This window comes from Phycodurus eques, chromosome 1 (assembly GCF_024500275.1).
Source record: "Phycodurus eques isolate BA_2022a chromosome 1, UOR_Pequ_1.1, whole genome shotgun sequence".
In the NCBI taxonomy this organism is placed as follows: domain Eukaryota; kingdom Metazoa; phylum Chordata; class Actinopteri; order Syngnathiformes; family Syngnathidae; genus Phycodurus; species Phycodurus eques.
The window spans coordinates 5,523,170-5,540,154 of record NC_084525.1 but is presented as its reverse complement, the minus strand read 5'-3'; the positions used below and the strand labels follow the sequence as shown (position 1 = coordinate 5,540,154).

General features: G+C 43.6%; 1 protein-coding gene across 1 annotated transcript; it reads left to right on the top strand.

Annotated features, from left to right (window-relative positions):
* The first annotated feature begins 1,533 nt into the window (after positions 1-1,533).
* Positions 1,534-16,618, top strand: LOC133401163 (6-phosphofructo-2-kinase/fructose-2,6-bisphosphatase-like). Its single transcript, XM_061673772.1, has 14 exons — positions 1,534-1,591; positions 9,399-9,524; positions 9,607-9,703; positions 9,779-9,845; positions 10,681-10,755; positions 10,857-10,913; positions 11,399-11,520; positions 11,588-11,795; positions 12,490-12,636; positions 13,565-13,669; positions 14,241-14,370; positions 14,441-14,503; positions 14,579-14,643; positions 16,559-16,618. The coding sequence occupies exons 1-14, from the start codon at positions 1,534-1,536 to the stop codon at positions 16,616-16,618; spliced, it is 1,380 nt and encodes a 459-aa protein (XP_061529756.1).
* The last annotated feature ends 367 nt before the right edge of the window (positions 16,619-16,985 follow it).

The following is a 16,985-nucleotide window of genomic DNA, read 5'->3' as shown; positions in this document are numbered from 1 at the left end:
TTCCAGAAAGCACCGGTTTGCTTTTCCTCCACAAATTCCTCTCCGCCGGCAACAACATCTGGATATCATTTTCATCAACTCTCCACTGAACACAATAAAACAACATTCCAAATAAAATCGTTTCTTTGTCTTCGGAGTGGTTGTATGAAAGTCCTCAACGCACATGGTCAATATTTGACTCGTCGGTTTTTGCAGGGTTTAAAGATGAATCTAGTTCATCTGCACTCCTTATCGCTCGAGATAAGCATTGGGATACAAAAGGCGACCTATAGAGCAACAGAAGATAGAAAGGGTCGGCAACCTTAAATACTCTAACGATGCATCCGCACGCCTGGTCCAACCTGATCAACCATTTTTCCAAATATCGCCATAAATTCACTTACAAAAGGCCCAAAACTGACCAAGGCTAACACAAAGCAATGCTGGAATTGGGGACCCTGGCTGGCAACATGCCGTTCAGAATCATAAACCATGTGATGTAGATTTGACCAATGACGTAAGAGTCCAGTGAGTTCAAAGAGTGTCCAGACTTTGTTTTCTACGGCATTGGCCACTTCTAAAGGGAACCAAATCTCAGTCATCGGGTTTTCACAAGGCATTTTCTCACAGGTATGTCTACAAATTTAGGGTTGGTGTTGTCTTTTAGAATTTTGCAAAACATAACGGTGAGCACGCCTTTGCCATTAATCCGAGCAACAAAAAAAGTCAATTAATTAGCCAGTTACTCAATGATCATGCTAACTATATCTGAGTTTCAACTACATCTATTTTTAATGAACCTACCTATCAAAATATAAATTACAGCCTGTGTTCTGTCTTGCATCCAAGCAATTCAACTCACGTAACATCATCTTCTTTTCTTCACACATTCAAACTACGGCAATAGAGAAGATGGCTAAAATCCTAACTCAAGCCATTCTCCCTGTTTGCTGAATGACATAGAGGGTTTTGTTTACTAGTGGTGACATCTACATTTTTGGGCCAGTACGTGTGTTATGACTAATGATGAAAAGGGATACGGACAGAAATAGAGGGCCCCAAAATCCAATTTCATTGAGTGTGGACCAGCTCTCGCCACTGTTTTCTTTTATATGCATAACTCTTGTTGTCAAGTTACTCCAGTGAACACTGGTATGGCAACCCATGCACTGCCACCCACTGGTCAGCCATTCAACGTGCAGAAAAACAGACGTAGCTGTCTCGTTCTTTCTGTCTGTATATACACGTAGAAACACTTCTTACTTTCTTAGTGACCTTTGCACTAGTTAGGACCCGCCCTCTGCATGCTGACTGTGTGTGTTTTGTGTGTGTGTGTGAGTGTGTGTTGTGAACTCCAGCCCTGGCAAACATTAAAGGACAACACCAGTGCGCTGCTATCGTATGTCCATGTGTCATGAAAAGTAGGGCTGCGGTGAGTGGGGGAGCGGGGTCGGCTGGCAAATAACTTGGGCACGAGGGGTTTGATGTCTTTAAAAAGAGCATCACTTCTTCTTGTCACCCGGGTTGCGTGAGCTCAGCTGACGGCTGCACGCAATGGAGCTTCCCCAGGTGGAACACGCGGTGAGACGCAGCAGGTGTGACAGCAGCACAGGTGAGTACGGACGTGAGCTGCAGAGAGCATCGTCCTCGTAGTAGCCGTGTAGTAAGAGTTGCGTTTGGGTGGGACCTGGTATTTTGGGGAGCAAAGTTCTGAGGTTGGGGGTTTTGAATCTGTGCTCTGGCCTTCCTGTGTGGGTTTTGCCAGAGCACCTGGCGAAAACCAGATTCCCACATTCCAAAAATATCCTTATTAGCTTCAACGAAGACTCTAAATCGTCAATAACAAGACTCCCGGTCTGTTCGGCAACAGTTGGGCAACATCTACGTAACACATCCTGTCAAAATTCAGACCTCCAAAATAAACCAGTTTAATCGAAGACTCTAAATTGCCCGTAGGTGTGAATGTGAGTGCGAATGGTTGCCTGTTTCTACGTGGCCTGCGATTTCCCAATGCACAACCGACAAAACAAAAGAGAATACTCGCAGTAAGAAGATTGCCTGTAATCATGCATCTAAACACAGTGACGATTGAGTCATCTATCGAAGAGTGCGCGTCAGCTTTTCCCGAGGTGCAAAGTGCAGCAATGATTCCGCTTTATCAGTGCAGATAATTGGGCAGCCTTGGTGTTTAAGATGTCTTTGCAAAGACCAAAACCATGCATCACCCACGCGGTATGACAAAGAAGAAACGAGACTGCGGCAGCCACGTTCATGAGTCAAACTCAATGCCAATCACCTAACTGCTTGCGTCACAGCGTTGCGCAACATCTTGCCAAATGCCGCTATTCCAATCGGACATTGTTCAACTCTCTCACTCTGTGCCAAGCACACTGCACAAACATCATGGAGCAAAGAATCCATTTGATTCCCCAACTAAAGTTGGGGAAGGACCCAACCGAGCGTGTCAAACGCTCGGTTGGCACGCTCGTGGCAAAAGTACTCACGCTCTGTACTTGACTCAAAGGACAGAAAAGAAAAGTATTTTTAACTCTTTTACTCGTAAATAAAAGTCAAAAAGTATGGCCTATGAAATGTACTTAAAGCTGGAATTTGCAGGTAAAAGGTTTTTGTCATATGTTATGGCCTGACAGCAGAATATTATTAAAATGGGTCTTTTGAAAATGACGAGTCGTCAGAAAAGTTGATATTATGTTTTTAATTGGTTGCACATTCCAAAATAAGCAACATTAAACAATAAGCAACATGTTGTTTAACATTGGTGCTCTGGAGTGAAGCAGCCGCAGTTGAGCACCCAATTGAGCCGTCCTCGCTCCTTCAGCGGTTTGTCACGCGCACCCGGCCGACCGAGGAGCACTCGCAGACTTCCAGCCGAGCACGAGAGCCGCTGTCTCCCTGGGATTTTTTGTTTTTTTTCCCGTCAAGTGAGCTGGGGGCGTTTCTTTATGCAGATACACGAGACAGCTGCAGAGGGGGCAGGAGCGCGAACAAGGAATAAAAACTTACATACCCTTTAAGTACAAAAGGAAAAAGCCTTAACCTTAACTCTATCTGTCTGTCTGTCTGTCTGCCTATGCAAAACCTATTATGATGACTTGGTACATCATAAAAATTAAAGTTCTCTGCATAAAGAGACAGTGTCCTTTTATTACAAAGAGCAACAAAAAAAAGCACCGTTCTTACAGCTTGTTACCACCAAGTACGGTTGCTTTACACTTTTCTAGGTGTTTTAATAACAACATGCAGTTAAAAAAAAAAATTGGGGGGAATCGATCAAATTTGAGGGGTGTTGGGATTTATTTTAGGGGTGCTTCAGTACCGCCAAAATGGGTTAGAAACGTTCATGATGATCGCTACTTTGTGGATTTCGTTTATTGTGGAGGGGTTTCTGGAACATAACCCCCACGGTAAATGAGAAATTACGCTATATTGTGTATACGCCATATTGTGACATTATTGTTTGTGCGGTGGCAAGAAGTAACAAAACACAAATACTTCGTTACTGTGCTTAAGTTAATTTTTACCGTGTCTGTTCCTGCAAATTTATTTTGTCTGGTGACCTTTTAGTTTTAATAGCTACATTTCAATACGAATGTGTACTTTCCACTCCTTACTTTGTCAAAATATGCTTGTTACTTTTTTCAACCTCTGTCTGTGTTGAGTTGATACAACCCCAATTCCAATGAAGTTGGGACGTTGTGTTAAACATAAATAAAAACAGAATACAATGATTTGCAAATCATGCTCGACCTATATTTAATTGAATACACCACAAAGACAAGATATTTCATGTTCAAACTGATCAACTTTATTGTTTTTAGCAAATAATCATTAACTTAGAATTTTATGGCTTCAACACGTCCCTAAAAAGCTGGGACAGGGTCATGTTGACCACTGTGTTACTTCACCTTTTCTTTTAACAACATTCAATAAACGTTTGGGAACTGAGGACACTAATTGTTGAAGCTTTGTACGTGGAATTCTTTCCCATTCTTGCTTGATGTACAGCTTCAGCTGTTCAACAGTCCGGGGTCTCTGTTGTCATATTTTACGCTTCATAATGCGCCACACATTTTCAATGGGAGACAGGTCTGGACTGCAGGCAGGCCAGTTTAGTACCCGCACTCTTTTACCACAAAGCCACAAGGTTGTAACACGTGCAGAATGTGGTTTGGTATTGTGTTGGATAAAATAAGCAGGGGCGTCCATGAAAAAGACGTTGCTTGGATGGCAGCATATGTTTGGTTTTCTGAAGTGTTCCTGAGCCCATGCGGTGATATCCTTTAGACATTGATGTCTGTTTTTGATGCATTGCCGCCTGAGGGATCGAAGGTCACGGCCATTCAATGTTGGTTTTCGGCCTTGGTGCTTACAACCAGTGATTTCTCCAGATTCTCTGAACCTTTTGATGATATTATGGACCGTAGATGATCTTCTTCTTCTTTTCCTTTCAGCTTGTCCCGTTAGGGGTCGCCACAGCGCGTCATCCTTTTCCATGGAAGCCTATCTCCTGCATCCTCCTCTCGAACACCAACTGCCCTCATGTCTTCCCTCACGACATCCATCCACCTTCTCTTTGGTCTTCCTCTAGCTCTCTTGCCTGGCAGCTCCATCCTCATCATCCTTCTACCAATATACTCACTATTTCTCCTGTGGACGTGTCCAAACCATCGAAGTCTGCTCTCTCTAACTTTGTCTCCAAAACATCGAACCTTGGCTGTCGTCCTGATGAGCTCATTTCTAATTTTATCCAACCTGGTCACTCCAAGAGCGAACCTCAACATCTTTATTTCTGCAACCTCCAGCTCTGCTTCATGTTTTCTCTTCAGTGCCACTGTCTCTAATCCGTACATCATGGCTGGCCTCACCACTGTTTTATAAACTTTACCCTTCATCGTAGCAGAGACTCTTCTGTCACATAACACACTTGACACCTTCCTCCACCCGTTCCAACCTGCGTGGACCCGTTCCTTCACTTCCTGACCACACTCACCATTGCTCTGGACGGTTGACTCCAAGTACTTAAAGTCCTCCACCCTCGCTATCTCTTCTCCCTGTAGCCTCACTCTTCCCCCACCACCCCTCTCATTCATGCACATTTATTCTCTTACTTCGGCTAATCTTCATTCCTCTTCTTTCCAGTGCATGCCTCCATCTTTCTAAACGTTCCTCCAGCTGCTCCCTGCTTTCACTGCAGATCACAATGTCATCTGCAAAAATCATGGACCACGGGGATTCCAGTCTAACCTCATCTGTCAGCCTATCCATCACCACTGCAAACAGGAAGGGGCTCAGGGCAGATCCCTGATGCAGTCCCACGTCCACCTTAAATGCGTCTGTCACACCTACAGCACACCTCACCGCTGTTCTGCTGCCCTCGTACATGTCCTGTATTATTCTAACATACTTCTCTCCCACTCCAGACTTCCGCATGCAGTACCACAGTTCCTCTCTGGGTACGCTGTCATAGGCTTTCTCTTGATCTACAAAGACACAATGCAGCTCCTTCTGACCTTCTGTGTACTTTTCCATCAACATCCTCAAGGCAAATAATGCATCTGTGGTACTCTTTCTAGGCATGAAACCATACTGTTGCTCACAAATACTCACTTCTGTCCTGAGTCTAGCCTCCACTACTCTTTCCCATAACTTCATTGTGTGGCTCATCAACTTTATTCCTCTATAGTTGCCACAGCTCTGCACATCACCTTTGTTCTTAAAAATGGGCACCAGTACACTTTTTCGTCCATTCCTCAGGCATCTTCTCACGCGCGAGAATTCTATTGAACAAGCTGGTCAAAAACTCCACAGCCACCTCTCCTAGATGCTTCCATACTTCCACAGGAATGTCTTCAGGACCAACTGTCTTTCCATTTTTCATTCTCTTTAATGCCTTTCTAACTTCCCCCTTACTAATCATTGCCACTTCCTGGTCCACCACACTTGCCTCTTCTACTCTCCCTTCTCTATCATTTTCCTCATTCATCAACTCCTCGAAATATTCTTTCCATCTAGCTAGCACACTGCTGGCACCAGTCAACATATTTCCATCTCTATCCTTAATCACCCTAACCTGCTGCACATCCTTCCCATCTCTATCCCTCTGTCTGGCCAGCCTGGAGAGATCCTTTTCTCCTTCTTTAGTGTCCAACCTGGCATACATGTCATCATATGCCTCTTGTTTGGCCTTTGCCACCTCTACCTTTGCCCTGTGTCGCATCTCAATGTATTCCTTTCGACTCTCCTCGGTCCTCTCAGTGTCCCACTTCTTAGCTAACCTTTTTCCTTGTATGATTTCCTGTACTGTGAGGTTCCGCCACCAAGTCTCCTCTCCTTTCCTTCCAGAAGATACACCAAGTACTCTCCTGCCTCCCTCTCTGATCGCCTTGGCTGCAGTGGTCAGTCTTCTGGAAGCTCCTCCCGTCCACCGAGAGCCTGTCTCACCTCTTCCCGAAAAGCTGCACAACACTCGTCCTGTCTCATCTTCCACCACATGGTTCTCTTCTCTGCCTTTGTCTTCCTAATTTTCCTCCCCACCACCAGAGTCATCTTACACACCGCCATCCTATGCTGTCTAGCCACACTCTCCCCTACCACTACCTTACAGTTGGTAACCTCCTTCAGATTACATCGTCTGCACAAAATGTAATCCACCTGTGTGCTTCTACCTCCGCTCTTGTAGGTCACCCTATGTTCGTGCCTCGACTCTCTCTCTGTCTGGGATGCTCAGAACTACTTCATCTAGCTCCTTCCAGAATTTCTCTTTCACCTCTAGGTCACATCCTACCTGTGGGGCATAGCCACTAATCACATTACACATAACACCCTCAATTTCAAATTTGAGCCTCATCACTCGATCTGATACTCTTTTCACCTCCAAGACATTCTTAGCCAACTCTTCTTTTAAAATAACCCCGACTCCATTTCTCTTCGCATCTACACCATGGTAAAATAATTTAAACCCTGCCCCAAAACTTCTAGCTTTACTGCCTTTCCACCTGGTCTCCTGGACACACAATATATCAACCTTTCTCGTAATAATCATGTCAACCAACTCCCGAGATTTTCCTGTCATAGTCCCAACATTCAAAGTCCCCACATTCAGGTCCAGGCTCTGTTTTCCTCTTCTCTTTCTGCCGAAGAACCCGCTTTCCACCTCTTCTTCTTCTTTGACTTGGACCCACAGTAGCTGAATTTCCAACGGCGCCCCGCAGGTTGACGGCGCCGGTGGCGGACGTTGTTAACCCGGGCCACGACCGATCCGGTATGGAATTCTTTGGATGAACGCTCATATTTGTTTGGCAAGGTTTTAAGCCGGATGCCCTTCCTGACGCAACCCTCTGCATTTATCCGGGCTTGGGACCGGCCTACAGTTTGCACTGACTTGTGCCCCCCATAGGGCTGCATTATGGACCGTAGATGATGAAATCCCTAAATTCCTTGCAATTCTACATTGAGGAACATTGTCCTTAAACTGTTCGACTATTTTCTCACGCACTTGTTCACAAAGAGGTGACGCTCGCCCCATCTCTGCTTGTGAATGACTGAGCGATTCAGGGAAGCTCCTTTTCTACCCAATCATGTCACCCACCTGTTCCCAATTAGCCTGTTCACCTTTGGGATGTTCCAAACAGGTGTTTGATTAGCATTCCTCAACGTTCTCAGTCTTCTTTGCCACCTGTCCCAGCTTTTTTGTAACGTGTTCCAGCCATAAAATTCTAAGATAATGATTATTTGCCTGCGATTGGGTGGCAACCAGTTCAGGGTGTACCCCGCCTCCTGCACACCCGCGACCCCAGTGAGGAGAAGCGGCTCAGAAAATGGATGGATGGATGGATGATTATTTGCTAAAAACAATCAAGTTTATCAGTTTGAACATTAAATATCATGTCTTTGTAGTGTATTCAATTAAATATAGGTTGAAAATGATTTGCAAATCATTGTATTCTGTTTTTATGTATGTTTAACACAACGTCCCAACTTCATTGGAATTGGGGTTGTACAATATAAAACAAAACAAAAAAAAAGATGCAGAGAGAGGTGAAGTCGACCGCTTTTGAGATCTCCATTGGTGGAGTTCTTGGGGTCTTATAAGGTGGGGAAAAAGAAAATCGTGAGCAAATTGACAAGATAATTGTTTCGGTCTACTGTATGTACTTTTTTTACATTTTTTTTTTTTACATTTTTGTTTTGTAATGGCCCGTGAGATTTCTCTCATGTAAAATAGGTGCCTCGGCTCAAAGAGTACAGAAGGCACCAGATAGCTGGCTGTTGTTTGCCACCGTAAACAGATTGATTCATTTCATGTTGAATGGATGATGCGTCTTCATTCTGCATCCCTCACATGCTGTCGGGGGATCCAGACAGTGTTGGTGAAAAGCCAGCCAGACTAGACCGAACTGAGTCTCAGTAGGCTCAGTCATTGACGCGGCCCTTTCAACATTTTGACGATGCGGCGTAATCCATTGATAATTGAACAGCCTGGGGGCCGACAAGCTCCCCAGCCGGGCCGTGTACAGACACATGAGCCATCCGGGTTCGTTGGCGACACACACGTCTGCAGGCGGCCTTATAAATGACTGGAGCTTTTTTTTTTTTTTTTTTTTTTTTAAATCACCGCACGCAACAGAAGAATCACGACTGGGTAAGAGAGAGACACACACGCGTCTTCTGTCATCTCTATGGTTTGTCAACTTAAAGGGACTTAACATTTTGTTTTAAAAAATCACTACTTGTTATATTTGTTAAAACAGTCACAATGACTTTGACAGTAGTACGTGATAAATGTGATCTGTGGGAAAAAATCAGTCGTTTCTGAACCCATCTTGAGCCTCTAATTGCAGAAAACACATAAGGTCAAATTACAACACAAAGTCAAAAAAGTCTACTGCTTTGTGTCATGGAAAAGTTTCATATTTGATATTGTAGAACTATTTTAATTATTATTTTTTTAACTTTAAGTGAATTGCAACATTGATTTTGAATTCACAAGAAGAGACTCCAGTCTGTCTGCTCAAGAACAACAGCGAAGGGTGACGGTCCGAAGCTGACTGCATTTTTATTCATTTTTTTGATGATATATTACTTTTAATCGCAACGTTTGCGCATTCTTCTCCTTACTTTGTCAAAATAGGCTCGTTCCTTTTTTTCAACTTCTATGAGTGAAAACAGAGAGAAGAGATCTTGATTGATTGAATGATTGAGCCACTTGAGGTGGGAAAAAACATGGACAGCAGTGACATGGAGGATCATGACCCGGAGAGTATTTGACACAAAAGATTTGGAGGAGCAAGATATTCCCCCTTTCACTTATCATTGTCTAATTTTGCATATTTTGTTTATCAACGATGCGTGTGATGCGTCATTGGCTTAAACTGTCTCTTTGTGCCTCCCGTGTCCAGCATCAGTGCCGCAGCTCTGCAACTCTCCTACACTCATCGTCATGGTGGGCCTGCCAGCCAGAGGGAAGACCTACATCTCCAAAAAGCTCACCCGCTACCTGAACTGGATCGGAGTTCCCACAAAAAGTTTGCTTTACAGAGACAAACACATGACTACGGGTCAACTATGTGCGTTCCACCCTTGCTTATTGCCGTTCTTTCCCGCCAGCGTTCAATGTCGGCCAGTACCGGCGGCAGGCCGTCAAGATCTATGACAACTTTGAGTTCTTTAAACCCGACAACGAGGACGCCATGAAGATCCGCAAGTGAGGGCCCTCGAGAGCGAAAAGCTACCTAACGATGGTGTTATAGAGGTGTCACAATTGCTTGTTGCTTCGCAGGGCCTGTGCGGCAGTCGCCCTCAGAGACGTCGCTACGTACTTTGCAAATGAGGAAGGTCAAGTGGCGGTGAGTCGGAAGACCATTTAAACATCACAACCTCAGTGAGATGAAACAATATGTACGAGCCATACCTACATAATATACATGTCTACAGTGAATCATGGGGGTGGCTGCATCATGAACAGGGGCTGCTTTTCTTCAGATGGAACTGGGGCCTTTCTTAAGGTGAAGGGAATTATGAACTCTTCCATTTACCAGTCAGCATTGGTGCTTCTGCTAACCCCCCTCCCCCCCAAAAAAAGTCAGCAAAATCAGGAAAAGCCTACTAGAACATCTGGAAATTGTTTGGGGTGAATTAGAGACAATTTAAATTCTGGAAGTTTTGTGTTAACTCCCATTGAACATAAGTTTGAATATGATTGGTTGATTCTGAGATAGGCTCCAGCACTCCCGCGACTCCTTTTGAGGATAAGCGGCTCAGAAAATGGATGGATGGTTGATTCTGATCCTGAGTTAATTCATTCATAAGAGGGTGTGCACACTTGTGCAACCACATTATGTCCACTGTTTATTTTGTACCTCCCCTCTCAAAAAGATGTTTAAAAAAATGACCATTGAGTTTTAAAGGTTATTGATCACATTAATTTGGAATTGGCATTTGAACTTTTATATCCACTTTAACTCAAGATTACCTCTCATTACCTCTCTTTTTTTTTTTTTTGCTCAGCTAAATTACCCCCTCTTCCTCCCATTAGTAATAATTTTGTAGGAATCTATTTTCACTTTTTTTTTTTGAGCATTATCACCGGTATGGAAACCTAGTGCCTCAGGCTAATTGTGATGCCAGGCTATTTAACACGCATTAAGCTCAAAGCATTGATATCAAATATGTCTCATGCAGGTTTTTGATGCCACTAACACCACCAGGGAGAGAAGGGCAGTCATCCTCGGTTTTGCCAAAGAGAAAGGCTACAAGGCAAGCGGAAGTGGGTGGAAAATAAGGATCCACGACCATACTCTGTTATGTCTTGTGTGTGGGTGTCTCCATGCACGTCTTTTAAAAATGTTTGTACGCAGGTTTTCTTTGTGGAGTCAATCTGTGATGACCCAGAAATAATTGCAGAGAATGTCAAGGTGAGAACTCCGGATCGTTTATAAACTACTCAAGAAAAGTTCAGGATATTCCTCTTTCGGGTAAAAATGCAGTATGAACCTAAAATACAAACTTAAATTGATCTTCTGTTTTGAACTTTTGAATGCAAATGTCCAGCTGGTTAATGTTTGAGTACTACTCATAACTCCCTGTTGGACAACAAGGAGCTGAGAGAGTCAGTCAGAGTCCACCCCTCAGGTCAGTCTGGTGGCCATCCAGGCCACCCGAGGTGAGGTGCTTGGCTGAGCGGTTCAGGAGGTCGTCCAGGACGCCAAGCACAAGGGTCTTTACAGGGCCCTGAACAATTGCACATTGAAAAGTTTGGAGAAGGTAAAAAGGTTCCACTGCATTTTAGGTTCATCCTGAATTTCCCCACCGAAGCCAATTATGCCTGACTTTTTGTGAATAATTAATGTATATCCTCCACGCCCCTCCATTAAACATCCATACTGCACATCCTTTGCAGCAAGTGAAATTTGGGAGTCCAGATTACGTGAATCGCAGCATGGAGGAAGCCATGGAAGACTTTCTGCAGCGCATTGAGTGCTACAAGTCAAGCTACATGCCGATGGACGATGAGAAAGACAGGTGCCGAGCCAGGACAGAACTGATTGTCTGACTAAATGCAGCTCTAAAGTTTGCTTACATTCAACAGGAAGCTCTCCTACATCAAAATCTACGAAGTGGGTAAAAGGTACCTGGTGAATTTTGTCCAGGACCACATACAGAGCAGGATCGTCTACTACCTAATGAACATCCACGTTGCGCCGAGGTCCATCTACCTGAGCCGCCACGGGGAGAGCGAACTCAATCTTCTTGGTCGAATCGGCGGAGATTCTTGTTTGTCCTCCAGAGGACATGAAGTGAGTGACGTGCACCGAAAAACTTGGGTGGAAGAAGACCAAGGCCTGGTACACACTACACACGTCATGATTTTTTTCAATCTAAAGAGATGATCTGTTCCAGATGTGAAGATTAAAAAAAAGTATATGGGTCGCTTCTTCATCGGCTACATTTCGTTTCGCGTCACAATTCACGGAGTCGTGACTCGGGAGTCCTTGGCATTCCCCACACACATGAAGATTTTTATTCGTTGTGATTGTCGGGCCCAACCTGTTTTGGACCCTACAATCGGGATAAATTCTCTCTTAACACACCTCAGACCACAGGATAATTTCACAGGATAATCTTATAAAACATAAAATAGTCTGGCGTTTGTCCTGCTTGGTCTGGAAGGGGCAAAATATGGACAAAAATTTTTCGTAATGTGTGTACTAGACCGAATTTAAACTAGCGGTAATCCTGTTGTTGATACAGCTGTTGTTGTATTTCTTTTTCTCTCAGTCCTCAACCCCTCGATCCTGTTTTCATTCTCTTTATCTCCCCACTTTCTATCTCAATCCAACCGGTTGCCCCACAGAGTCTGGCTTCTGTTGGATGGTTCCTCCTTAGAGAGAGTGTTTTCTTGCCTCCGTTGCAAAGTGCTCGCTCACGCTCATGTCGTACATATAACTGACTTCGCTAGACTAATCAAGAAGCTGAATTCCTTGTCCACAGTATGCTGCTGCTTTGAAGACCTTCATCCAGAGTCAGAAAATCCATGACCTGAAGGTGTGGACCAGCCACATGAAGAGAACCATCCAGACTGCACACACTCTGGGTGTCCAGCATGAGCAGTGGAAAGCTCTCAATGAGATAGACGCAGTACGTTCCATTCGACACAATAATACTGATTATTTAATTGAGTTAAATGATAAAGTAGTCCTCCATCTTCTGCTTTTCATGCAGACGTAACCTGTAACTTTATAACAAACTAGCACCGAGGCTTTTGTCAAATATCTTAGAACCAGGGATCGACAGTGTAACAAAACTACAGGTTTACTCATGTTCATGTACTGTAACTACTGTTCAGTCAGGAGATTGGCAGTCGCAGACTCTGTAATACAGTAAATGAGACCTCCAACCCACACAAAAACACAACCGCAGACTGGGGAAAATTGCCTTTATACTGTACAGTACACCATCCATCCATCCATTTTCTGTCCCGCTTATCCTCACTAGGGTCACGGGTGTGCTCGAGCCCATCCCAGCTATCCTCGGGCGAGAGGCGGGGTACACCCTAAATTGGTCGCCAGCCGATCGCAGGGCACATATGAACAAACAAACAACCATTCACGCTCACATTCACACCTATGGGCAATTCAGAGTCTTCAATTGACCCACCATGCATATTTTTGGGATGTGGGAGGAAACCGGAGTACCCGGAGAAAACCCACGCAGGCACGGGGAGAACATGCAAACTCCACACAGGCGGGGCCGGGGATTGAACCCCGATCCTCAGAACCGTGAGGCAGATGTGGCAGATGTATTATTATTTCATACACCAAACGAGGTGCCCAACGCTCACAGGCTTAGGTGGCACTGAAATACAAAACAAACATGCGCAATCAAGCAGTAACGAAAACAATTTATCAGACGAAAACCAAAGCAAATTTTAACACTTTTGCTCATTGACCCCATTGACTTCTCCTTTAATGTTAAACAGCAACTTTAGTCAAATGTAAAGTGTCCTCTCACACTCTTGACACCCTCCCCTAAATTCTTCATCACTGGTGTTGTTTTCCTCGTACAGGGCGTATGTGAGGAGTTAAGTTATGAGGAGATACAGGAGCATTTCCCCGAAGAGTTTGCGCTGAGGGACCAGGACAAATTCCGTTACCGTTACCCCAAGGGTGAGGTCAGTGCTCCCCTCGACACACTTCATTCCTTTTTCGAAAGGCAGTCTACACTGGTTGACTTTGCATGTGCTTCGTGTGGAAATGTATTCTGCCAGTCCGAATTCTTGGGAATCTGGTTAAATCAATGGTGACCTGTGGAATGACTGTGCAGCTTTCCCTCGGCTCAATGTGTAGGCAAGACGTTTACGGACAGGCGCTTCACTTGATTTACGGATAACGTGAAAACTAAGACCAAATGGACACAAGCTCAATTTCAAGATCAGGATTAAATAAAGTGAAGCATACAACTGTCTTTTTTTTTTTTTTTTTTTTTTTAAACACAAGAAAATTACCTGGTTCGGCATGCGAGCTAAGCTCAGACTCAGACTCAAGACCTTAGCTTTGTTTCCTCTTTCTGGTGCTTTGGTTTTGGTTTGTCTTGAGATTCAGGATTGTTGTATCCTGAAGCTCTTCTTTCCAAAGTCTCAGAGAGAACTAGTTTCCTCCTAGAAACTCGCAGCCTAATTCTAGGTGACATTGCCTTGAAAGAGTATTGAAAAGTTGTGTGACATAAAGTTCTCGATGTGCCAGTCCTATGAAGACCTGGTCCATCGTTTGGAGCCTGTCATCATGGAGCTGGAGAGGCAGGAGAATGTTCTGGTCATCTGCCACCAAGCTGTCATGCGCTGCCTCTTGGCCTACTTCCTGGACAAACCTGCAGGTATACGAGTCATCTTGTTCACCGTCGTTTGCATTCCTCCATAATCAGTCTTCTTTTGCTTTCTCTGAAGACGAGCTCCCCTATCTGAGATGCCCTCTCCACACCGTGCTCAAACTCACACCAATAGCCTACGGTCAGTGGTCACGCTTTGACTCTTTAACGGCGCAATCCCTGTGTCTTCATGTCCTCGTGTTCTTCTCGTTTGTAGGCTGCAAAGTGGAGCCATTTTACCTCAATATCGAGGCAGTCAACACACACAGAGAGAAGCCTACGGTAAGAACAGACCAACAATAGTGTAATTAGTGTCATGGACTGAATGAATGAATGAATGAATGAATGCATCAACAGGACCCTTGGATTTAATACCATGGAAAACATTTTAAAATTCTCAGACAAACTAACAGATTGCACCACAAGGTAACACTTCGTGGTCATATTTAGAAAAACATGTCATATTTGAGACGAGACAGAAGTTGGCGGCAGTAATGCGCCGTTAAGGCTGCGTTGGCAACCGCCAATAGACCCCAACAGAAGTAGAAGAACAAGGAAGAACAATACATTGGGGACAGTGTTTTTGGAGAGCAAACATTTGTACAGGGATGTTTTTAGGGGAGGCTGGAACTCATGAATTACATCCCCATTCATTCCGATGGGGAAGATGATTTGAAATACAAGTGTTTCGAGATACGAGTGTAGTCATAAAATGAAACGCCTACCTCAAGGCACCACTGTAGTTTTATCGCTGACTTTGTAAATTCTTGCGTCAATTCAGTGTTTACTGTGAACATGAAGTTCAAATAAACTTAACTCAAGTTTCTACATTTATGGAGAAAAGATAGCAGTCATGACAAGGTGTACAATCTAATATAATCAAACGTGACGGCTGTATCAAATGTCCGAAGACCATTGATGCCCAGTTGTGATTTTTTTTAAATAGGAGTGTTATTTGCACAGTGTATTTCTTACGGAGGTTGAACAGTAGTTTGCAGTGGTGTACAAGTTTTGAGTCTGTAATGTATGTAGCTCGGTGTTTCCCAACCTTGATTGAGCCAAGGCACATCTTTTACAATCTACAACAAAAATGTCACAAAACATTCATGCAGCACTGAAATAATGATGACCTCGTCTCAATTTACTCACAAATTCTAATTCAAAGCGATTATTCTGTTATATGAATGATAACGCACAGGTTATCTCTAACTTCTGCCATCTGGTGGAAGACCATTTAATTGTTATGTTTTTGTCCATCTTTATTGGCCGATTATGTTAAAACACACAAGGTCTCTAATAGTTGGAGCCACTTTAGTACTACAGTAACCAAGTTATTATGACAATACTGTAAGTACAGTTTCATTGAGCAATTGACCAGTAGTAATAATACTGATAGAACAACAATTGTACAAATCGCGCAGAGTCCTCAAACCATTTAAAGTGTCAAGCCGTGTGGAAAACTGATCAACAACAATTATGCAAATAATGCAGAGTGACGAAGCGCCGACAATGAATACAGTAATAATGTCAGAACGGAGATGTGCAAAATTGGCACCAAAAAAAAAATGAAAAAAAGGCAAAAGGTCAGTATAAATCAACACAACGTTGAAAAAATGAAATTGGATCATTTCCCATGGCACACTGTGGTTGGGAATCACCGATGCAGCTAAATAAGAAAAAATGAATTTAAAAAGGCTAGACATTTTGCTCTGATTTAATGGTCGTTTCCTTCCCCCCAAAATGTGTTTGAGAAGCAAATGCGAAATGCAGTTGCCTCATTAAAGGAGGTAATTGCAATTTACATTTTTTTTGGTCACATTTGTTAAAACAGCCATTATGACTTGACAGTAGTACAAACATGAATATGAAAAATAAAATCAGCCGTCGGATATACACAAAACCACCACGCCTGAGGAAAAACAACCAAATCAGTGCCTGAAGGTGTTATCAATCAATCATTTATCATGCACATTTAGTATTACACTTTTGTGTGTGTGTGTATATATATATATATATATATATATATATATATTTTTTTTTTTAACAGATCATATTTATCATGTACTACTTAACAAAATATGACAAAGGGATTTTTTTCTGGGGGGGGGGGGGGGGGTTGGGGGCGGAGGGGGATGATTGCAAACTTCCTCTTTTAACTGTCCTTGTTGAAATCACATTGCGTGTGTTCACGTTGCAGAACGTGGACGTCAGCAGAAACCCAGAGGAAGCTCTGCAGACGGCTCCCGATCACATTTAAACTAAGGCAAAGATACGATACTGATGACATGTTGGACCTCATTGTGTGGAATCCACACAGCGGTTGCCTGCGCCTCAACCTTCTTCCTGTGACGAGCTGCGTGAAATACTGTACACTACGTCAAGTGTGTAGCAGCTGGAAGGTTGATTGTGCGACGGCACTTTCTACATAACTTGTAAATATGGAGTACAAAAGGCAAATGCTATCTTGCAGGGATCGGTTCTCGTCTGTCAGAACATGGCCGTCCTGGGCTGTCCCAACTGCGCTCACGTCTACTTGACACCTACTGTCCGTTATGTTATGGCTTTTGTGAGCACGCTCATGTGTACTCATGTTTGCTACTGAGGTATTTGCTGATATAGTTTTT